Below are 23067 nucleotides of genomic sequence, written 5' to 3' on the forward strand. Positions count from 1 at the left end.
ATGAATGATTGATCATGTGATCAGCAAGGATGTCACTTCCTGTTTGTTTCAGGCCTCACTTCCTGCGACTCCGCGGCCGACATCCGGGTGAGCAGACAGAACTTTGACGATGCGTTCAGGAGAATCCGACCATCCGTTTCCAAGAAGGTGAGTGTGTGTGAGCAGAGTGAACACACACACACACACACACACGTAACCTCCTGCTATCAGAGGAAACCAGACGGTCACATGATGCCGTGTTTCCTTCCTGTTGAGAGGAAATCAGTTCCAATTTTCAACAAAGCGTCTGAACGAGTCGAGAAGCCGCAGAGCTCGGCTCCGCCTTCACCGCATTCCAACACTCTGTGTGTGTGTTTTGCAGGACCAGAGGATGTACGAGCTGCTCAGAGAGACTCTCAGCAGATGATCATCAGCGTCGGCTGGATCTCAGATGATGATCATCAGCAGATGATTCATGTTTTGTACTGAATGACTCGAATCTTAAAACTGTAAAAACATGAAGCTTCGTTGCGGGTTTGACTTTCCTCCATTGTGACGTTCAGGTCCTGAGGCCTTGAGCCATGATGGTCCCTCCTCCGTGCTGCAGGTTTCACCTGAACATTTACTTTCAGTGAAGCACAAAATCAATATGAATAAAACCAATGTGAAAAAGTCTAACCATAGTGGAGATCATAGTTCTTCTAACCTCGTTCTGTCTCGTTAAGTTTAATCTGAGCTCATGTTGATGAGAACAACCAGACTGAACCACCGTCCTGTTTCATCCACCAATAACTCACCTGGTTCTGGGGCGGCAAAACAAACAGGTCTACTGATCCTGGAGCTGATTATCAGAAACAGAGCCGGGATCATCAGAAACAGGGCCGGGATCATCAGTAACAGAGCCAGTATCATTAGAAACAGAGCCAGGATCATCAAACAGTGCCGAGATCAGACAGAACTTGCATCTTTCCACGATTTTATTTCATTAAATTCATAGAACAGATTGAGAGATAAAAAAACTTGTGGGAAAAGGCACAACGCTTATCCAGAAGCTTTTGGGTCCCCAACAATGAAAATAAAACCCAAAGCTATGCGTGACTTTGAGGCATTTGTTTTGAAAGACATACAGGAAGTACTCCTAGAGCAGAACATGTATTATATCATTAGATGTGACTCAGTCTGAAGCGAACCTATGTAAAAAGAGATTTACGCCAACTGACCCCTCATGTTAGTCTCAAGGGTCAAAGGTCACTGAGCTGTCCCCATCATGTTAGTCTCAGGGGTCAAAGGTCACTGAGCTGACTCATTCTGGGCTGTTGGTTAAAAATCTCATCTTGAAAGAAAATAAAGGAGTCGAACTTCACACACGCGCACACAGAAGAATTAACTCTTTCTTTGTCGCTCAGACAGAAACTTGGAACATTAATGTTTTGACCTAAATGAAGTCGTGAGCGGCGGCAGAGAGCACGACCAGGAATGCGGTGGATTAATAAACTGCAGCAGTGGGCGGAGGCGCGGGCTGGTGGAGGCGCGTCGTCCCACATCACTCCTGCTTGACGTCGCCCTTCAGCTTCCTCTTGATGCGAGAGTACGGACTCAGCGAATCGTCCATGATGAAGTCGTACAGAACCTTCACCCACGACGAGTACTGAGGAAGGTCGTCGTAGTACTCTGCTGCAATCTGCTTCACCTGGGGACACAGGAAGGGTGGGATCAGGGTGGAGCTAGAGTATGAGGGAGGGATGATGAAGGGTGGAGAGATGATCCATCCTTCATCTGTTGGTCTGGAAGCTTCCGGCTGTTTGAAGTGTTACAGTACCGGCAGGAGCCACGGGGGGCAGTGTTAAGATTAAAGTGAATATAGTGGGTTGTTGAACAGTTGTTCTGCTAGACTGTCCTTCACCTCGTTTAACCTGAGCTCCTGCTTTGATCTGAGTTTAATTTGAGTTTAACCTGAGCTCCTGCTTTAATCTGAGTTTAACCTGAGCTCCTGCTTTGAGCTGAGTTTAACCTGAGCTCCTGCTTTGAGCTGAGTTTAACCTGAGCTCATGCTTTAGTCTGAGTTTAACCTGAGCTCCTGCTTTGAGCTGAGTTTAACCTGAGCTCCTGCTTTAGTCTGAGTTTAACCTGAGCTCCTGCTTTGATCCGAGTTTAACCTGAGCTCCTGCTTTGATCCGAGTTTAACCTGAGCTCCTGCTTTGATCTGAGTTTAACCTGAGCTCCTGCTTTGATCTGAGTTTAACCTGAGCTCCTGCTTTGATCTGAGTTTAACCTGAGCTCCTGCTTTAATCTGAGTTTAACCTGCAGTATCACTTGTCATTGATCTGAGCTTGGAGGAGCTTTTTAACCAGTTCTGGTGACTGTCGTCGTGCTGGACGGGAGGGGAGGGTATGGTAAGGTAATGCATGGTACGGTAAGGTATGATATGTTGGCGTCGTCTCTAGACCAACGAGAAAGTTGCGTTGCCGCAGCCATGAGCCTCGTTCTCTGTGACACACCTTAAAGGGGACATATCATGCTAAATCCACTTTTTTAGCCCTTAAATGCATGTTGTTGTATATTTAGAGTGTTTAGAAGTACAGAAAAGTTCAAAGTAGTCTCTTCAGGTGGTCCGTTGATATCTTTATATTCTGTTTTGGTCATATTTTGCGATCGGTTTCGATTTTTCTATTCTCTATTACGTTTTTTGAACAATGACGTCACAGTATTCTCAGCGGAACTGCCAAATTAGGACATCAACGTTTCGAGCAATCCGCCATTTTTGTTTCTCGCTGCGATTTTGTAGTCCAACCGAAGTTACGAGAGGATAAGTGGAAATGTTCGGTTGTTGGATGTAGTAACCCACAAGCTTCGTTACACCGTCTCCCAGCATCAGAACCTTTTCCAAGTGCCTGGTTGAGTTTTATTTTTCACAGAAATGTACCCACATCTGTGGGTAAGGTCATTTTTGTGTGCGCGAAGCACTTTAAGGACGACTGCTTCAGCAACCTCCGCCAGTATAAAGAAGGATTTGCCAAAAGACTTGGTCTGATTGAGCGGTCAGTTCCTTCTATCTATGGAGACGACGAACAGAGCACTTCGGTAAGCTGTATATAACGCTAAAAAGTGTGATGATAAGACGTCCCTGTCATTGTTTTGTTAGCATTAGCAGTTGCACCGTCTTCATATGTTAGCGCTGTGTGCTCGTTTTAGATTAGAATGTAACTTCTGTGTTAAATAGTCGTTGTAATACAGGCAGTATTGTAGTAGTGGGCATGGATGGAGAAGTTAGTGTAAATATAGTAACACACCATTGCGTTACATCCATATGAAGACGTTGTTCTTCAGGTGCATCATGGTCATTTTCATCTGGCTCCGCCGGGTCCGACTCTGGCTCCAACATGTATGGCTGGATGGACAAATCTTCCCTTGTTGACATTTTGTAAATAATGTGTGAATATAAAGTTTCTGCGCCGCTAGATAATTCTATCTGTTCTATCAAACTACAAAGATGGCCGAACAGGGTGGAGTTGAACCGAGTGTCACCTCTGCAACCTGGAGAGGAGGCGGGGTATGAAGAGACTGCCCCAAAACCAGTTGCTCTCAGAAGCACATCAGAAAAGGGGTAGAAAAGGGGCCTGTGGAGCTCTAATAATGAGGAATTCAGACCCAAGCACTGCAGTTCCGCTTTATATAGACCACAACTGTATGATTTATATGTAAAAAGGAAGGATTTAAAAGCATGATATGTCTCCTTTAACTTTCTCCTTGTGAACAGCAGCTTCCAGCTCCTGCTGAAGCTCCGCCCCTCCTGTTACTGAGAGGAGCGTCTGCACCTCGTCTGAACACCAGGGTGCAGTGGAGCACCACAATTCAATAAACCAGTTCACTAAGCAACCAGTGAGCAAAGCGGCGGAGAAAAACAACAACCGAGGGTTTATACGGCGAGAAGATATTTAAATATTGCTGCTTGACCAGAGTGACCGTCACTGACCAATCAGCAGACGGCTGGATTAACCATGCTGAAGGTCCTTCACCTCACTACCACAGACAGAGGTTCTGTTCAGTGGGAATCAGGTCCAAAAGCCTCCAAGTGTTGAAGGTCGCGACCCCTGGACTAGAAGGACGTCCAAACGTCTCCACGGAAGCAGCAGCCAGTTCACAGGACAAGTCGAGCTCCACCAGCTTCATGAGCTCCACCAGCTTTACAAGCTCCACCAGCTTTACGAGCTCCACCGGCTTTACGAGCTCCACCAGCTTGACCAGCTTCATGAGCTCCAGTAGCTCCAGCAGCTCCTGGAGCCTAGCAGAGGTTTTACAGTCTCTTATCTTTACGACGGAACTCGACACGCTCCAGTCTGATAAGTTGAACAAGCTGAGAAAAGACTGCCGCTTTACAACCTCACTGTTTATTTAACTCACCGTTTGGTCTGGAGCCACTCTACCTTCAGCTTCATCGTTTCAGCACTGGAGCTGGTTATCGTTCCACCATGTTGACTAAACTTTAGCAGCTGATGAGGCGTCAGGACGCAACCAGAATCCGTTTAAATCAATAGTTCAGGAAGGACTTTCATCCAATGTTTGTTTGCTTTTTAAACACTGGGGGGCGCCAGCGCGACACCACTGATTTAATGGTGTTAGGCTCCGGACCTACGCTTTGAGTAGGATGTTGTGGTCGTGATGGTGGAGCATGTTTCGGTAGAGTGTTTCAGTAGCGTGTTTCAGGTTTCAGTAGTGTGCTGTGGTGGTGATGGTGGAGCGTGTTTGGTAGTGTGTTTCAGTGGTGTGTTTTGGTAGTGTGTTTCAGTAGCGTGTTGTGGTGGTGATGGTGTAGTGTGTTTCAGTAGTGTGCTGTGGTGGTGATGGTGGAGTGTGTTTTGGTAGTGTGTTTGGTGGCGTGTTTTGTAGCGTGTTTCGGTAGTGTGTTTTGTAGCGTGTTTCGGTAGTGTGTTTCAGTAGCATGTTTGGTAGTGTGTTTCAGTAGCATGTTTGGTAGTGTGTTTCAGTAGCATGTTTGGTAGCATGTTTGGTAGCGTGTTTTGGTAACGTGTTTGAGCTCACCAAGGGCAGCCGGCGACCGGGGATGCTGGGGAAGTCATGGTGCTCGTTGTGGTAGCCCACGTTGAAGGTGAGCAGGTTGAGGGAGCCGTAGTAGGAGTAGGTCTCGTGGCCCTTGAGGAACATGTAGTGCTCGGCGATGAAGTGTCCGGAGATGGGGTGCAGGCCCATGCCCAGCAGGGAGCCGGCCAGCATGTAGACCAGCGGCTTGGCTCCGCCCAGCCAGAACAGCAGCCCGTCGAAGGCCAGCTGCACCGCCACGTTGGTGAGCTCCAGCTGGCTGATTGGCTTGGGGTTGATGCAGAGCGGCCGGATGGCGTAGAACAGCGGCTGCAGGACGATCCACACCAACTTGCGGAAGCGCGTGCAGAAGAACCAGCCCTCGAAGTGGGTGGGGATGTCCACGTCCACACCATCTCCGCCCAGGTAGCGGTGGTGGTCCAGGTGGTAGCGCTTGAAGGAGGCGGAGTACGGCAGGCCGATGGGCAGGTTGGCAAACATGGCGAAGTAGCGGTTCCACAAGGCCTTGTTGTTCCCGAAGGCCGTGTTGTGAGAGATCTCGTGTATGGCCAGAGTCATGGAGTGGTTAATACAGCTGCCGAACGCGTACGTCCAGAACAAAACCCACTTCCAGTCCAGATCCTGGACCAGGTAGAAGGCCAGGAACTGGATCACCACCATCATGACCACGATCCACTTCAACCGGGGATCCGGACCCATCAAGGACTTGATCTCCGGGTATTTGGCTGCAGAAGAAACCACATCAGAGATCGTCAGCTGGACAGTCCAGCAGATTCTGCTGTCACCACAAAGTATTTCAACATAAAGCTACTGGTGTAGGTAACTACTGCAGGTACTGGTACACATTACTAGTGCAGGTACTGGTAACTACTGCAGGTACTGGTGCAGGTAAATACTGCAGGTACTACTGGTACTCATGGTTTAAAAGAAAACCTCCAACAGGTTTCCAGGTGAAGGCAGGAGCGAGGAAATTGTTCCCTGAACATAGAACAGAGACAAACTTGTTCCCAGAACATAGAACAGAGAGAGGAACTTGTTCCCTGAACATAGAACAGATATGAACTTGTTCCCTGAACATAGGACAGAGATGAACTTGTGCCCAGAACATAGAACAGAGATGAACTTGTTCCCAGAACATAGAACAGAGATGAACTTGTTCCCAGAACATAGAACAGAGACAAACTTGTTCCCAGAACATAGAACAGAGACAAACTTGTTCCCAGAACATAGAACAGAGAGAGGAACTTGTTCCCTGAACATAGAAGAGAGAGGAACTTGTTCTCTGAACATAGAAGAGAGAGATTAACTTGTTTCCTGAACTTCTCAGGACTTGTATCTCCTGATACTGAACATGAATAATTCACCAGAGGCGTCAATGAGTATTTTGTTCTGAGCTTTGCAATCACTCAGCACAATGAAGACACTGTGTTCACCACTTCACCTTGGAGAGAGAGAGAGAGTAGCGGGAGAGAGACAGACAGACAGAGAGGCAGACAGAGAGAGTCATGTGACTACCGCCAGTTCACCGGGTCTCGGATGTTAGAAACCCTGTCACCGGAGCTAGCATGATAGCCCCCACCGAGCCGTACCAAACTGTTACTTAACAGGTTAGTTACCAGGTCAGTTACCGGGTAAGTTACCGGGCGAGTTACAGGGCCAGTTACCCGGTCAGTGACCGTACTTGCGACCGGCTCAGTTACCGGGATATTTACCGGACTAGTTCCCCGGTAAGTTACCGGACTAGTTACCAGCTCAGTTACCAGGGGAGCACCTTCACACAGAGTGTAACGGAAGCTGTTTCACGACTCAGAACCGACTTCGTGCGACATCCGGGGAAGGCACCGTGCTAACGGTTAGCGGCTCACCCAGGATCTCCTTCCTCCGGTCGGCGTGCGGCTGGTCCGAATAAACCCACTCATAATCTTCCCGGGACGCTCGGTTCCCCATCCCGCTGCTTTCAGTCCAAACCCGCCGGATTCCGACAGAAACGAGGTTACACTGCTCCTCTTCCTCCGTAGGCCCGGTGCCGCTCCTCCGTCCTCCCGTTGCTCAGCGGGACTCAACGGAGGCTCTGCCCGAAGCTGGAGCTCCTCCCCCGGCCTGCAGTCCCGGCTCTGCCCGAAGCTGGAGCTCCTCCCCCGGCTTGCAGTCCCGGCTCTGCCCGCTGCTGCTTATCACCACGGCTGTCCGTGAGAGCGGGGAGCTCCGCCGAGGGCAGGACTGACTGACTGGTGACTGGCTGACTAGTGACTGACTGACTGATGGACTGACTGGCTGACTGGTGACTGAATAGTGACTGACTGACTGACTGACTGACTGACTGACTGACTGACTGACTGACTGACTGACTGACTGGTCGGGTAGCTACATCACTGTGTGAAACACTGAGCATGGAGCAGCTCCATGGCAACAGACACTGATCTCCTCGATAAGGTGCCTTGTTCATCTGCTTTGTATTGAAAATGTTTTCACAGCTTTTTGAGATACATACATACATACGTACATACATACGTACTAAGAATTAAATACATGAAGATAAAAAAAACCTTCTCAGCCCAACTTTCATTGGCAAATGTAACTAACGAACTAACTGACTAACTCAATCACATGATGACATCACTCTCCTCCATGACGGAGTCACTCTCCTCAATGACGATGTCACTCCCTCCATGATGGTGTCACCCTCCTTTGGCCTCCATGACGACATCACTCTCCTCCATGACAACGTAACTCTCTTCTGGCCCCTCTATGACGATGTCACTCTCCTCCATGACGGTGCCACCCTCCTCTGGCCTCCATGACAATGTCACTCTCTTCCATGACGGAGTCACTCTCCTCCATGACAGAGTCACTCTTCCTTGACGGTGTCACTCTCTTCCATGACAGAGTCACTCTCCTCTCACTTTCATGATGGTGTCACTCTCCTCCATGACGGAGTCACTCTCCTCCACGAAGGTCTCACTTCCCTCCATGACGGAGTCACTCTCCCCTATGATGGTGTCACTCTCCTCCATGGCGGTGTCACTCTCCTCCTTGACAGTGTCACTCTTCTACATGACGGAGTCACTCCTCCACCACGGAGTCACTCTCCTCCACCACGGTCTCACTCCCCTCCATGACGGTGTCACTCTCCTCCATGACATAGTCACTCTCCTCTGACTTTCATGAAAGAGTCACTCTCCTCCATGACGGAGTCACTCTTCTCCACCACGGAGTCACTCTCCTCCACGACGGTCTCACTCCCCTCCATGAGGGAGTCACTCTCTTCCATGATGTAGTCACTCTCCTCCATGGTGGTGTCATTCTCCTCCATGACAGAGTCACTCTCCTCCATGACGGAGTCACTCTCCTCCATGATGGAGTCACTCTCCTCCATGATGGTGTCACTCTCCTCTGACTTTCATAACAGAGTCACTCTCCTCCATGACGGAGTCACTCTTCTCCACGACGGTCTCACTCCCCTCCATGACGGAGTCACTTTCTTCCATGACGGTGTCACTCTCTTCCATGACACAGTCACTCTCCTCTGACTTTCATAACGGAGTCACTCTCTTCCATGACGGAGTCACTCTCCTCCATGATGGTGTCACTCTCCTCTGACTTTCATGACAGAGTCACTCTCCTCCATGACGGAGTCACTCTTCTCCACGACGGTCTCACTCCCCTCCATGATGGTGTCACTCTCTTCCATGACAGAGTCACTCTCCTCTGACTTTCATAACGGAGTCACTCTCTTCCATGACGGTGTCACCCTCCTCTGGCCTCCATGACGATGTCATTCTCCTCCATGACTGTAATCAATCTATCTCTCTGTCTATCCTATTCTTTCCTCTCCTCTATCCCCTCCCCACACCCGGTCAGCAGGAAGCCTCCACCTTTATGTGTTACTACAGGGACGTGTTAGTGTGCGACACCTGGGATATCTGACCAAGCTGAATGTAACCTCACAAGTTAAGAAATAAAAGTTCTACACCTGCTGGGTGGAAACAAGATGAGTCTGGAGTTTGACTGTGAGTCAGGAGCAGACATTAACATGTAGAGCCACCCAGTGTATACGAATGTATTCACTAGCTCTGCATCGATCCTTTATCTGAGCTTGACCTGTTCTGACTGGATGTGCAGGGGAAACAATCAGGCGTAAGGATCCGCCCACTGACTTTGATGGGTGACTTTGACAGACAAAATTAATTATGAAGCAGTTCAACACTGGGCCATGAAATAATTCATTAAATTCTGAAATAATTAAACATGTTTGGTTGTTTGTTTTTTTCCATAAAATGAATTGGTATTTTAATTAATGATTTAATGACACATTTATAGATTTATTTCCAATAAATTTGTGACACATTTAATTAATGATTTAATGGTGTTTTTCTATATTTATTTATTTGATTTTGGCACAATCAGTCCTCCATAGTTGTCTTGCTGTTTACTTTAATTGCATATTTCACAGCAAGTAAAGTATTTGAATTACTTTGGACTGGTGCTATAGAAACATTCTGATGGGATTCTTAGAGGTTTTATTGACCAACATTCTCACCAATATTGACAGATTTTGCTGCTTTTCAAAGGTTATTAAAAGCTTTTGAAGGTTTTGAAATGTTTTCATAGAATCTTGAAGGTTTGAAATGTTTTATTCAACATGTAAGTAACTCGCCTCCACCTTGGAAAGATGGCCCGTGCGTCCAGCTCCTACGTCACTTCCGCCTCCTCCTCAGAAGCAACATGGCGGCCGTGGTGGAGCGGGCTGACGGAGGAGTGGGGTCGCTGGACTCGGACTCTGTGTCCCTGCGACAAGCCACCCCGCTGCCTGAGCAGCCGCACCAGAACAACCCGTTGCTTGGGCTGCCCATCGTGGCCATCGAGACGATCCTCAACTTCCTGTCGTACGACGAAATCAGCCTGCTGCGCTCGGTAAGGAGACTAGCAGCTAATGCTAACGCTGATGCTAATGCTAACGGCACGGCGCCGGAGCTGAGCTGAATAGAGAGGAAACAAACACACCCGCCGGTTAATTAGTAATCACCCCTGGGCGGTGTTTAGTTAGTAATCTCACCCGGTCGGTGAACTACCAGTGATGTTAATGACACAATAGTGATGCTAGTGTTAGTAACACTACAGTGGTGTTTGGTGACACTACAGTGATGGTAGTGTTAGTGACACTACAGTGATGTTGGTGTTAGTGACACTACAGTTTTGCTAGTGACACTACAGTGATGATAGATATTACAGTGATTTTAGTGGCACGACAGTGATGATAGTGTTAGTGACACTACAGTGATTTTAGTGACACTACAGTGATGATAGTGACACTACAGTGATGATAGTGACACTACAGTGATTTTAGTGACACTACAGTGATGTTGGTGACACTACAGTGATGATAGTGACACTACAGTTTTGCTAGTGACATTACAGTGATGATAGATATTACAGTGATTTTAGTGGCACTACAGTGATGTTAGCAATACCACAGTGATGATAGTGTTAGTGACACTACAGTGATGATAGTGACACTACAGTGATGTTGGTGACACTACAGTGATGATAGTGATAGTGACACTACAGTTTTGCTAGAAACACTACAGTGATGATAGATATTACAGTGATTTTAGTGGCACTGCAGTGATTAGGGATGTCCCGATCACACTTTTTTGCCCCCGATACCGAGCCGATTTTTCAGAATTGAGTATCGGCCGATACCGATACTTTCCAGATCTGATACCTACATTGCTATTGCAAAGATACTCAATAATGTATTTTTGGAGCAACTAAGATGTCTGAAGCTAAAAGCACTATTGGCAGAAGCTTTGTTTAGCTAGAAATTATTGTAAAACTCACCTATTGAATCAAAACTCTTCTCAGAATGACTTAAGAACTTATTTAAACTTTATTCAGTCATGACAACAAAAAACCCCACTTACACTCTGCCATCTTGTATCTCTTATTTGTGTTAATTTAAACAACTTCACCTGGATTTGGAGGCAAATAATATATATATTTTTTAAATGAAACCCAGTGAATCAGTTTGACTAACATATAACCTATAAAAAACTACAACATAAACAGTATTCAGTAAAACCAGTCAGAAGAACCCAATTCCACTTCAAAGTGTCTTTGACTGGTTGGGTTGAAAATAAGTCCTAAAAAAGTGCAAATACAATAATAAAAATAAATAAAGCTTAAACATAAATGCTCTTAGGGAATGTATCTTCTTTGTGTATTAAATTTCAGTTTCACTTAAAGCAGTATGAGAGGTTTGACCTGAATTGTCACAAAACATTTACATTTCAATGTGAATTATAAACACTTAATTGCACTTCAAAGTGGTAAAACCTGTTTGACAAAAGTAGTCTGAACATAGTTCTCTCAAAAACTTATTCAGAATACGATCTTTGTTTCTCCCTGGCCTTCTCCCAAAAAACTTTCGTCCACACCTCACTATGAACACGGGTCAACACGAGGCTTCAGGGCATGTAGTACACATGCCAGGCCTTTAGGGGCGCTGTGACTCACCAAACACAACAAAAATGCAGAAGAAGACAAACCATATAGAAATGTAGATGTAGACTTCTGATCAGAAACACATAAACCACTATTTATAACTCTAGTTTTATAGGTCTATGGCCCCGCTCCGCCTGCTTCTAGCTTCTGCAGCTCGACCGGAGCTTGTAGTCCCTGATTGTTGTGGTTATTAGGTGACGTTGCTGACCGCGGTGGGGGGAGGAGGGGGGCGCTTATGTCATCTTTTTTCCACGGATGATCGTCTTTGCAGGGGTTTGAGAATTTACCCACTCTAGGACCAGCTCGTTCAGGTTAACCGGTTTCCTGGTGTGGACAGCCCCTGAGCGTACTCCGCCGCATGTTTACTTTTGAGATGTCTTATCAAATTAGTTGTGTTAAACGTAGCTCTGGTGCTCCACCTCTCGGGACTGTGGCGAAGCAAATAGTACAACTGGCTGCTGGACTGGTTTCGTTGTCAACCTTAAAATACCTCCAGACTGCTGACATTTTATCCTCTCAATGGCTTTATGCTGCTGACGTCAGTTTACGGCAGGTCGCAAACGGGGCTCGCTTTGTTGTTTTTTTTAGATCGGTGGGGTGATCGGCTCGATTTGCCAATTCCCGATCACTCACAAATCACCAATATCGGCCCCGATCCGATATCTACCGATCTGATCGGGACATCCCTAACAGTGATGTTAGTGACACTACAGTGATGTTGGTGACACTACAGTGATGGTAGTGTTAGTGACACTACAGTGATGTTGGTGACACTACAGTGATGGTAGTGTTGGTGACACCACAGTGATGTTAGTGACACTACAGTGATGTTGGTGACACTACAGTGATGGTAGTGTTAGTGACACTACAGTGATGTTGGTGTTGGTGACACTACAGTGATGGTAGTGTTAGTGACACTACAGTGATGTTGGTGTTAGTGACACTACAGTGATGTTGGTGACACTACAGTGATGGTAGTGTTAGTGACACTACAGTGATGTTGGTGTTGGTGACACTACAGTGATGGTAGTGTTAGTGACACTACAGTGATGTTGGTGTTAGTGACACTACAGTGATGATAGTGTCAGTGGCACTACAGTGATGATAGTGTCAGTGGCACAACAGTGATGTTAGTGTCAGTGGCACAACAGTGGTGTTAGTGAAACAACAGTGATGATAGTGTTAGTGACACAACAGTGATGTTAGTGTTCGGGACACTAAAGTGATGTTAGTGACACTAAAGTGATGTTGGTGACACTAAAGTGATGTTGGTGACACTACAGTGATGTTGGTGACACTACAGTGATGTTAGTGTTGGTGACACTACAGTGATGTTGGTGACACTACAGTGATGTTAGTGTTGGTGACACTACAGTGATGTTAGTGTTGGTGACACTACAGTGATGTTTGCATTAGTGACACTAAAGTGATGTTAGTGAAACTACAGTGATATTAGTGTTGGTGACACTACCGTGATGTTAGTGTTGGTGACACTACAGTAATGTTTGTGTTGGTGAGACTACAGTAATGTTAGCCTTAGTGACACTAAAGTGAAGTTAGTGACACTACAGTGATGATAATGTTAGTCACAATACAGTTTTGTTAGTGACACAACAGTGACGTTGGTGTTAGTGACACAACAGTGACGTTGGTGTTAGTGACACAACAGTGACGTTGGTGTTAGTGACACAACAGTGACGTTTGTGTTGGTGACACTGCAGTGATGTTAGTGTTGGTGACGCTACAGTAATGTTAGCGTTACGCGCGGTACTCGTGACATCAAAGTCGCCCCCGTGCATGAGTGTTTGCTCCGAACCCGCGGCGGTAGACCGCGCGCAGCCCAAAGTTTGGGATCGTGCGACCTGTGCACGACTGTATGCGCCAACTGCGAATACGCCAGAGCGACCAGTCACTTGTGTAAGAGATCCTCCGTCTCCCCGTCTGAACAATCACAATTTAAAAGCAAATGAAGAGCCAGAGGCTCAGAACTCCTGAAGTGAAACATAAACTACTTTAGGAAAGGTGGAGAACGCCGGGCAGCAGAAGCAGAGATAGTCTTGGCATCATTACACTACGTTATTGAACGCGCATGCAAGTGAGCCCAGAGGGTAGTATGGCCACAGTCGTGTGCGCCCTGCCGACACTCGCGACACTCGCGGACATTGGTAGCATGAAGGCGCCTTAATAGTTTCTTAAACAGACAAGATGGTGGAAAGAGAAAGAAAAGATGTTCTCCATTTGTTTAACAACAATGATTTAATGACACGCTACCGGCTCGATCATGCAGGAATAATGTTTGTGGTCGACCTCATCAGGGAGGATCTTATTTCTCCCACAGCGAAGCAACGCAATAACACCGAGATGAAGGTGATTGCAACACTGTGATACCTGTCTACAGGTGAGCTGCAGCAGCACAACACTGCAATACCTGTCTACAGGTGACCTGCAGCAGCACAACACTGCAATACCTGTCTACAGGTGAGCTACAGCAGCACAACACTGCGATACCTGTCTACAGGTGAGCTGCAGCAGCACAACACTGCAATACCTGTCTACAGGTGAGCTACAGCAGCACAACACTGCAATACCTGTCTACAGGTGAGCTGCAGCAGCACAACACTGCAATACCTGTCTACAGGTGAGCTGCAGCAGCACAACACTGCAATACCTGTCTACAGGTGAGCTGCAGCAGTGTAGCAGTGATGACTGGGTCTGTCCCAACCCTCCGTCAGAGTGTCAGTCTGTCCGTTACGGTTCTTTCACAGCCCCACATTGCTGGTAAATCACAGGAATTGGTGTCGCCTCCACCATTAATATCAAATACATTAAGAAGTTAAAATAACCAGCGTGAACAGTAAAGATAACAATAATCAAATCAATGTAATAATCGGCACGTGAACGAGGTAAGTTCAATCATTTTTAAGCTGTGAACAAATTTTTAAAAATTCTGAAATTCATAAATTAGACATAAAATAATTTTCACGGTTCCGCATTTTTAATATTTGAAGGGTTAATTTTACTGTCCATGAGGAGCACAGAGGCTTTTGTCTTTCTTCCTTTCTCTAACGACCAATCAGCTTTCAGCAGACTGCATCATACATAGCAACGGGGTCGACCACACCTCCTCACTAAGATCAAAGTTGCTGCCAACTCCTTGATCAGAGTTGCTCTTCGAAACTTCCTCCGTCACTTTGCAGCTGAGATTGCTGGCGAGGAAATGTTAGGCTAAGTTAGGAGCTCTGAGAGACTCTGAGACGCTTCGTGAATACGAGCACTGGTGTCTGCTCTTTCTGGGAGTTATCTGTAGTTTATCGTAGTGCTTGAGTACCCGACCCAGTGCAAGACACTGTTGTGAAGGTGGAGCTTGAGGTGGTGGTGTTTGAGACAATTTGAAGGAGCGGTGGCGAGGATTCAGGAATGGCGGCCCGCCGCCATTCCTGAATTCCTCGAAAGTCGAATAGCAGTACAGTACGCCTGTAGCGTCTCCCAAAGTGTCGGAGCCCAACAAACTAACCTGATCAAATCTGAGGCTCCTCCCACCGTCTCATGGAGCCACTGGCCCATTAATGCAGAAAACCATGAATTCTCTTGTTGCTTCAGAAAAACGGAGCTGAGTTTAGATTTTTCACAAAACTATTATCTTGATCATTTGGAGGGAAAAGGTAGATTTTAATTATTTCAAGTGAATTCAAGAGGCTTCCCTATTTAATAAACACGTTAAGTGCAAATATATTCCCGTCTTTTTATCTTCAGACTGTTCCTCATTCAAAAGGAAACTCCATAAATGTAGAATAAAAATTCATATTTGACAGCGCAGGTGAAGCACATTGTTGATTAATGGCGATCTGATCGCAGGATTCTTCCAGGAAATCCCTTCTGGTGTCAGCAGTTTCTCTGGATAAATGAAGGCCTACGTCGCGTCTCACGCTCAAATACTCCAGAACAAGACTCCGCTCCGCCACGGACATTCACCCTGTCATGTTTCAGGAGTTCACTGACCACAGCACCTTCTTCTCTTCAGGTGTGCAAGCGCATGGACATGATCTGCCAGCGGGTGCTGAACCAGGGCTTCCTCAAAGTGGAGCGCTACCACAGCCTGTGTCAGCGGCAGGTGAAGGCCCAGCTGCCCCGGTCAGTGTGACACAGAGACCTGTCCTCCCCAGGGACCATTCACTCATTCACCCAGTCAGTCATTCATTCATACACATCACTCAACCCTTTCACTCAAATCACACCGTTACACCCGGTCTGTGGTGGTCAGTTAACATGACACCATATATCTCGCTCACTGATCAACCCGTTACAGCTGGTCATCAGTTAACATGACACCATATATCTCTCTCACTGATCAACCCGTTACACCGGTAATCAGTTACCATGACACCATATATCTCGCTCACTGATCAACCCGTTACACCTGGTCATCAGTTAACATGACACCATATATCTCACTCACTGATCAACCCGTTACACCTGGTCATCAGTTAACATGACACCATATATCTCACTCACTGATCAACCCGTTACACCTGAGTAGAAACTTCAAACTAAGGCTTACTGCAGGTCTTGATACACACTTTCGATTTCTTGCTGAGATTTGTTTTGGAGGTTAAACAAAGTGCTCCTCTGAGTCTGGTGCTGTGCTGTCCTCGTTACATGTGGAGTATATGACTGGACAGTCAGGTAAACACTTTCCCTACATCAAGACCGAAGAGTCGTATTCTTGTCCACAGGTTTATTGTCGATTCAGGGAAAGGTTAAACTAAAACATACAGAAAACTAAATTAACTCTGCTTAATATTAAAATGTCCAAACATTCACAATGTAAAGTCTTTAGGAATATGAATAACTCATGTTATTTTACTGTTACAGGTTTTTATGCATCATAATAAATGACATCAGTTTTTAAATGTAATCCGTAGTATCATCGGGTTTTTAACTCAAGAGGGTGTTTGACAAACTTCAATGAACTGACAAGCACCAGAATCACTTTCTTCAGTAACTCAAAATATACTTCAAAATTGACCATTCTTTCCAAAAATAATGAGTAGCAAGAGTAGTTAAACATTAAAAATACCTACAATGGTACATTAGACAAAAGACGTATGCAGATAGAACCGTAACCTTCTTCACTGCCAGATTCTGGTCACATGACCTAAGTCACTGACTAACAATTCTTAAAGTGACCACAGCACAATTCTAAACAACTTGAAATCCTAAAGAAAGCAGGAATAACACAAAGTTTAACTTAAAAACTTACTGTAACGGAGCAAGTACCCTTGGTCGTGAAAAGTTGTGAAAATCTCGTTTGATCCTTTCTGAGAGAAACCAACTTGAGCAGAACAGCCAACGTCCAGCCGGCCGGATCCTCGAATACAGGCGTGCCCAACCTCGGTCCTCGAGGGTCCCTGTCCTGCAGGTTTAGCTTCTCCCAGTTGCAGCATACCTGATTGCAATGAGGGGCTCGTTTTTGGGCTTTTTCCCAAGCTTGGTGATGACATCATCATTAGAATCAGGTATGCTGAAGCAGGGAGGAACTAAAACGTGCAGGACAGGATCCCTCGAGGACCGAGGTTGGACACCCGTGCTCTGGTAACTCTGGGACTTTGTTTTTAAAGAGCCAGACGAGAGTGGTAGACGCAGTACTGCAGTACTACAGCTTCCTGATACCTCAGTACTACAGCTTCCTGGTACTACAGTACTACAGCTTCCTGCTACTGCAGTACAACCAGCCTGTCAACTGTAGTGTGTGTGTGTGTGTGTGTGTGTGTGTGTGTGTGTGTGTGTGTGTGTGTGTGTGTGTGTGTGTGTGTGTGTGTGTGTGTGTGTGTGTGTGTGTGTGTGTGTGTGTGTGTGTGTGTGTGTGTGTGTGTGTGTGTGTGTGTGTGTGTGTGTGTGTGTGTGTGTGTGTGTGTGTGTGTGTGTGTGTGTGTGTGTGTGTAGGCGGGAGTCTGAGCGGAGGAATCACTCGCTGGCCCGTCACGCTGACATCCTGGCGGCGGTGGAAACTCGCCTGTCGCTGCTCAACATGACCTTCATGAAGTACGTGGACTCCAACCTGTGCTGCTTCATCCCAGGAAAGGTGAGCTCCCCCCTTCATGGTCGCTGCGCCGCCGCTCCGCACTAATGTCCAGGCCTTTTCAGAACTCACACACACCAACCACGTCATTAGGATCGTCTGTCCAGAGGGTGGAGGTCAGGTGGAGACTCATCCTGTTTGTTGTGAGCCGTTCACTTCACTGACTGAAGAGCCAGTGAGCAAGGTGGAGGTGTGTGTGAGAGTGAACTGGGTGGAGGTGTGTGTGTGTGTTAGAGTAGGGTGGAGGAAGAGAGGATCTTACCAGCTGTCAATGAGGGATCATCGGAAGGTGGAGGATAAATATGAGGATGGAGGAAGAGAGGATCTTACCAGCTGTCAATGAGGGATCATCGGAGGGTGGAGGATAAATGAGAGTGGAGGATAAACCTCGTTTACAAGTGGCTCCAGGTACAGGCAGCAGTTCCTCCAGCTGGCACCAGAGGCTGCAGTTCCTGGTGCTGTATTGGGGGGGCATTAGTTCCTGGTGCTCAGGAGAAGAGCCTGAACCCAGGAAGTATTTTGGCTGCTGAAACCAGTTGAGGTAGCAGCAGGTACATTTCAGTGGGAAGTAAAACTGCAGTACTGCATGGAGTGATCCTGCAGTTTGGCCAAATAAAGTGACGACACAGAGAGAAAACTTCAGGCATGAGCAACAGAATTCAGAGGCAGAGGGCAGGAATTCATGCTCTTATACTAAGTACTAAGGTACTTTAGCCGCTGTTCCTCCGAAGTACGTGCCGGAGCGGGGTGGAGCGGGAGGTTACAGTACGGCAAAGCGCACCCAGGTCCCTCCACGGAAAGTACGGTAAAAATATAGGCGGGGTTGTGAACGACTTGGTCCAGTGAAGAACATGGAAGCGGCCGGCGAAGTTGTTCTCTGTGACTTAGGTTAAACTTTCTCATTGCAGCGTCCAGCTCCTGTTGAATCTCCTCCTGTTCCTGAGAGGAACGTCTGTATCTTATTAAAAGATGGTAGCCAGCGGTCTCGGGTTCTTTCCATACCATCCACAACTTTTCAGTCGGACCGCGCGAAAACCCGCTCCGCAACAGAAAGTGCGGTGGAACCACTCCTTTTGAGACTACTAAACTAAACTACCTTTGCTGCGACTAACAATGTTTACCTTAGTACGAGCAACTGTCAGCTGGCCTGCTTGCAAGTACTAAGCTAAACCACAGATATCTGTCTTGAAAACAGCGACGTCATGTACTGCTAACAGTCTTAGTCCGGTTCTGCAAGTTTCTCCTCTGGGTCTGGTTCTGCAGGTTTCTCCTCCTCTGAGTCTGGTTCTGCAGGTTTCTCCTCCTCTGGATCTGGATCTGGGTCTGGTTCTGCAGGTTTCTCTTCTTCTGAGTCTGGTTCTGCCGGTTTCTCCTCTGGTTCTACAGGTTTCTCCGCCTCTGGTTCTGGGTCTGATTCTGCATGTTTCTCCTCCTCTGGGTGTGGTTCTGCAGGTTTCTTTTTCTCTGAGTCTGGTTCTGAAGGTTTCCCCTCCCCTGGGTCTGGTTCTTGGCCTGGTTCTGCAGGTTTCTCGTTCTGGGTCTGGTTCTGCAGGTTTCTCCTCCTCTGAGTCTGGTTCTGAGCCTGGTTCTGCAGGTTTCTCCTCCTTTGAATCTGGTTCTGGGCATGGTTCTGCAGCTTTCTCCTCTGGGTCTGGCTCTGAGCCTGGTTCTGTAGGTTTCTCCTTCTCTGTGTCTGGTTCTGGGTCTGGTTCTGCAGGTTTCTCCTCCTCTGGTTCTTGGCCTGGTTCTGCAGGTTTATCCTCCTCTGGTTCTGAGCCTGGTTCTGTGGTTTTTTGATCTACTTGATGGTGAATTGTTATTTTTCTCTGTAAAGTTCTTGTCAGTGACTGAGTTGTATTTGATGTATAAGTAAAGGTCCCGTCACCACGGCAATGCCGTTTCCTGTCGCCATGGTTTCTGTCCAATGGTCAACATGGAGTTCTAGGAGACTTTTTTTAAAACGAGTTCCAGACTGGAGGAATGAGAAAACGCCGCCTTGGCTTTCACGTGTGGACGGACAAGATGCACATTAGCTGAAAACGATGATGTCATGTCCCCACGTCTTGACCTATAACCCCCGACCCTCTCCGTGATGTCATGGGAAGGGGGAGGGGAAAAGGATGGAGCACGGTCTGAGACCAGTTGAGTCTTAATTTCCATGTCGGAGCCCAGCTGCAGTCCCATCTGGGTCCACAAGGGGGCATCAGTGTTTCCTAAGACCCTGACCTCATGCTGTTCTGTCATCAGGTGATCGATGAAATCTACCGTGTGCTGCGCTACGTCAACTCTACCCGAGCCCCCCAGAGGGCGCACGAGGTACTGCAGGAACTGCGGGACATCTCCTCCATGGCCATGGAGTACTTCGATGAGAAAATAGTCCCCATCCTGAAGAAGAAGCTCCCGGGAGCCGAGCTGTCAGGACGCCTCATTGGCTCCGCTCCAGGTGACACACACACACACACACACACACACACACACACACACACTCTCACTCATTGCCAGTCTGCTTCTGTGTATATTTATTTTATTGAGAGCTTGTATATTTATCTCGTGTTTTATTTATAATTAGTTATTTTAATTTCTAGTTTCATGTGTAGTTATTTTTCTTTATTTCTAGTTTGTTTTATTTGTAATTTCTTTGTGTTTTATTTTTAGTTCGTTTTTTTTATTTATTTGTATTTTATTTACTTCCGGGTCTGTCATTAGTTTTTGGTTGTACTGGACGTTTCCGTCTGTTGCCCTGCAGCCCTCTGGGGACAGAGAGAGTTGAGTGTGATGACCTCTGACCTCTGACCCCTCCCCCCCCAGTGGCCGGGCCCTCCACCTCCTTGACCACCATGTCCCTGCTGGCCAAGAACACGCCGTCGCGCTCGGAGCTGACGAAGGTGCAGCAGCAGGTGAAGGTGAACGGGGCGTCCATGACGGTGGTGCGGCGGGAGATGCAGGAGGTGCGGGTGAAGCAGCTGGAGCAGCAGAAGCAGCTGCAGGACCAGGAGCAGAAGCTTCTGGAACAGACGCAGGTGATCGGCGAGCAGAACGCCCGGCTGGCCGAGCTGGAGCACAAGCTTCGCGAACTGATGGACAGCAGCACCGCCGCCGTGCCCTCCACATCCGCCGGCCCCGTCGTGTCTCCCGCCGCCGCTGCCAGTCAGCGCGGCGGCGGAGGCGGGACAGGCGCAGATTCAGCCGGCGAGCCAGAGGCGGAGCCAGAGGACGCCTTGTCACTCAAACGCACCAGAAAGAGCTCCGATGTTCCCCGGCAATCCAAACGGCTGCGCAGCAAGAAGTGACTTCCTGTTGCCTCACTTCACTTTGTTCCTTCGTTTCCAACGTTCACCAACGTCCTCCGACCTCTCCCATCCTCCTCCGACCTCTCCCATCCTCCTCCGACCTCCTCCGACCTCTCCCATCCTCCTCCGACCTCTCCCATCCTCCTCCGACCTCCTCCGACCTCTCCCATCCTCCTCCGACCTCTCCCAACCTACTCCAACTTCTCCCATCCTCCTCCGACCTCCTCCGACCTCTCCCATCCTCCTCCGACCTCTCCCAACCTACTCCAACCTCTCCCAACCTCCTCCGACCTCTCCCAATCTCCTCCAACCTACCCCCATCTCCGACCTCCCCCGACCTTCGACCTCTCTCAACCAACTGGAAGCAGTACTGTCTGTGAGCTGGGTAAAAAGCCTCCCCATCAAAACTATGTGGGGATTGTGTGTGTACGCGCCCCCCCCCCCCCCCCCCCCCCCCCCCCCCCGGGACTGGATCAGAGTGTTGGACAGTAAACCAGGACTTGGCACCACTGACAGGGTCACATGTGATCGTTGTTGTTGACTGTCGGTTCCTCGCAGACAGACGTTACTACTGAAGTCACAACACTCGTTGATATTTAAGTTTGGTTTCAAGCAGTGGTCCTCTGAACGTTCTCCGTGGTTCCCTGAACATTCTCTCTAGTTCCCTGAACCTTCTCCGTGGTTCCCTGAACATTATTTGAGTTCCCTGAACCTTCTCCGTGGTTCCCTGACTGTTTGTCTTTGTTCACTGAATGTTCAGGGAACAACTGTGCAAGTTCTCCGTGGTTCCCTGCAGCTCTCCTCCCGGGTGCAGCAGAACACTTGAATGGAGGAGGCGTGGCAGCCAGGTAGCAGAGGTTTGTCGTGACGACTTCTTCTGTGTGGAGACGGCGGAACGAGCAAACAGACGTAGCAGCCGGTTGAAGTGTCAAGTCCGTGTGAAGCTACATGCCTTTTACATGTTGAGATGTTGATCCGAATCATGTGACACTGCAGTGGATTAATTAGTGAACCGCCACAGCCTGATTAGCTGTTAGCATTAGCAGTGATCTGAATAGCTGCTGACTTAGCGTGTCGCCTCAACAAAATCATGAGGCGTTACCGATTTCTACAATTGCAAAACTCCCCGGATCACGTTGACGTCGGTTTTCATGTTGCTGCAGTCGGTCTTTGTTTGTTCCTTCTGCCTCGGCGCTCCGTTAAGACAACTTGTTTGTTCTGAAGGTTCCAATAAAATGACTGAACAGTTTCCTTCACTGACGTCACATGATGAGAACACACCTTATGATATTCCTCTTGTCACATGATGAGAACACGCTTCATGATATTCCTCGTCAAATGAGTGCATGCCTCATGATATTCATCCGTCACATGATGAGATCCTGCTTCATTATATTCCTCCATCACATGAAAACACACCTGATTATATTCCTCCTCTGTCCCATGATGAGAACACGCCTCATGACATTCCTTTGTCACATGATGAGAACACGCTTCATGATATTCCTCCATCACATGAGAACATGCCTCATGATATTCCTCAGTCATATGATGAGAACATGCCTCATGATAGTCCTGTCACATGATGAGAACATGCTTCATGATATTCCTTCTCTGTCACATGATGAGAACACCTCATGATATTCCTCCTGTCACATGATGAGAACTCATGATATTCCCCCGTCACACGATGAGAACACGCCTCATGATATGCCTCTGTCACATTATAACACGCTTCATTGTATTCCTCGTCACATGAGAGCATGCCTCATAATATTCCTCCATCACATGATGAGAACATGCTTCATTATATTCATCACATGACAACACGCCTCATTATATTCCTCCTCTGTCCCATGATGAGAACACGCTTCATGATATTCCTCCTTCACATGATGAGGACACACCTCATGACAATCTGTCACATGATGAGAACACGCCTCATGATATTCTTCCATCACATGATGAGAACATGCCTCATGATATTCCTCAGTCACATGATGAGAACACACATCATGATAATCTGTCACATGATGAGAACATGCCTCATGATATTCCTCATCATATGAAAAGAACATGCTTCATGATTCTTCATCACATGATGAGAACACGCTTCATGATAATTGCACTGTTCTCCCTGTGTTCTATTGCTGCAGT

At 47.5% G+C, this 23067-nt stretch overlaps 3 protein-coding genes across 3 annotated transcripts in view; 2 read left to right on the plus strand and 1 right to left on the minus strand.

The window, feature by feature from the left end:
* The window catches only part of nvl (nuclear VCP like), a 27204-nt gene extending 26263 nt beyond the window's left edge, over nt 1-941 (plus strand). Inside the window, exons 23-24 of the mRNA XM_080481780.1 lie at nt 53-147; nt 362-941. Coding sequence (XP_080337906.1) covers nt 53-147; nt 362-406 — 140 coding nt within the window. The 3' untranslated portion in view covers nt 407-941. The remainder of the gene's footprint in view (nt 1-52; nt 148-361) is intronic.
* On the minus strand, nt 935-7324 carry degs1 (delta(4)-desaturase, sphingolipid 1). Its single transcript, XM_080481782.1, has 3 exons — nt 6903-7324; nt 5020-5762; nt 935-1669 (listed from the first exon to the last, which is right to left on the minus strand). Exons 1-3 carry the CDS (start codon nt 6982-6984, stop codon nt 1523-1525), a joined length of 972 nt encoding a protein of 323 aa, XP_080337908.1. The 5' UTR covers nt 6985-7324; the 3' UTR covers nt 935-1522.
* Nucleotides 7325-9759: 2435 nt separating this feature from the next.
* Nucleotides 9760-22159, plus strand: fbxo28 (F-box protein 28). The gene is made up of 5 exons (XM_080481781.1): nt 9760-9951; nt 15563-15672; nt 17485-17623; nt 19868-20063; nt 20429-22159. Exons 1-5 carry the CDS (start codon nt 9763-9765, stop codon nt 20908-20910), a joined length of 1116 nt encoding a protein of 371 aa, XP_080337907.1. The 5' UTR covers nt 9760-9762; the 3' UTR covers nt 20911-22159.
* The last annotated feature ends 908 nt before the right edge of the window (nt 22160-23067 follow it).

Source organism: Lipophrys pholis (genome assembly GCF_963383615.2).
Source record: "Lipophrys pholis genome assembly, chromosome: 15".
Lineage (NCBI taxonomy): Eukaryota > Metazoa > Chordata > Actinopteri > Blenniiformes > Blenniidae > Lipophrys > Lipophrys pholis.

Bases quoted from the DNA above. Each gene is read 5' to 3' on its own strand.
- fbxo28 (XM_080481781.1), top strand. From the start codon at position 9,763: ATGGCGGCCGTGGTGGAGCGGGCTGACGGAGGAGTGGGGTCGCTGGAC. The intron at 9,952-15,562 runs GTAAGGAGACTA...TCTTCTCTTCAG, and splicing joins AAATCAGCCTGCTGCGCTCG to GTGTGCAAGCGCATGGACAT. The intron at 15,673-17,484 runs GTCAGTGTGACA...GTGTGTGTGTAG, and splicing joins GTGAAGGCCCAGCTGCCCCG to GCGGGAGTCTGAGCGGAGGA.
- degs1 (XM_080481782.1), bottom strand. From the start codon at position 6,984: ATGGGGAACCGAGCGTCCCGGGAAGATTATGAGTGGGTTTATTCGGAC. The intron at 5,763-6,902 runs GTGAGCCGCTAA...TTTCTTCTGCAG, and splicing joins CCGGAGGAAGGAGATCCTGG to CCAAATACCCGGAGATCAAG. The intron at 1,670-5,019 runs GTGAGCTCAAAC...CTGTGTCCCCAG, and splicing joins CCGGTCGCCGGCTGCCCTTG to GTGAAGCAGATTGCAGCAGA.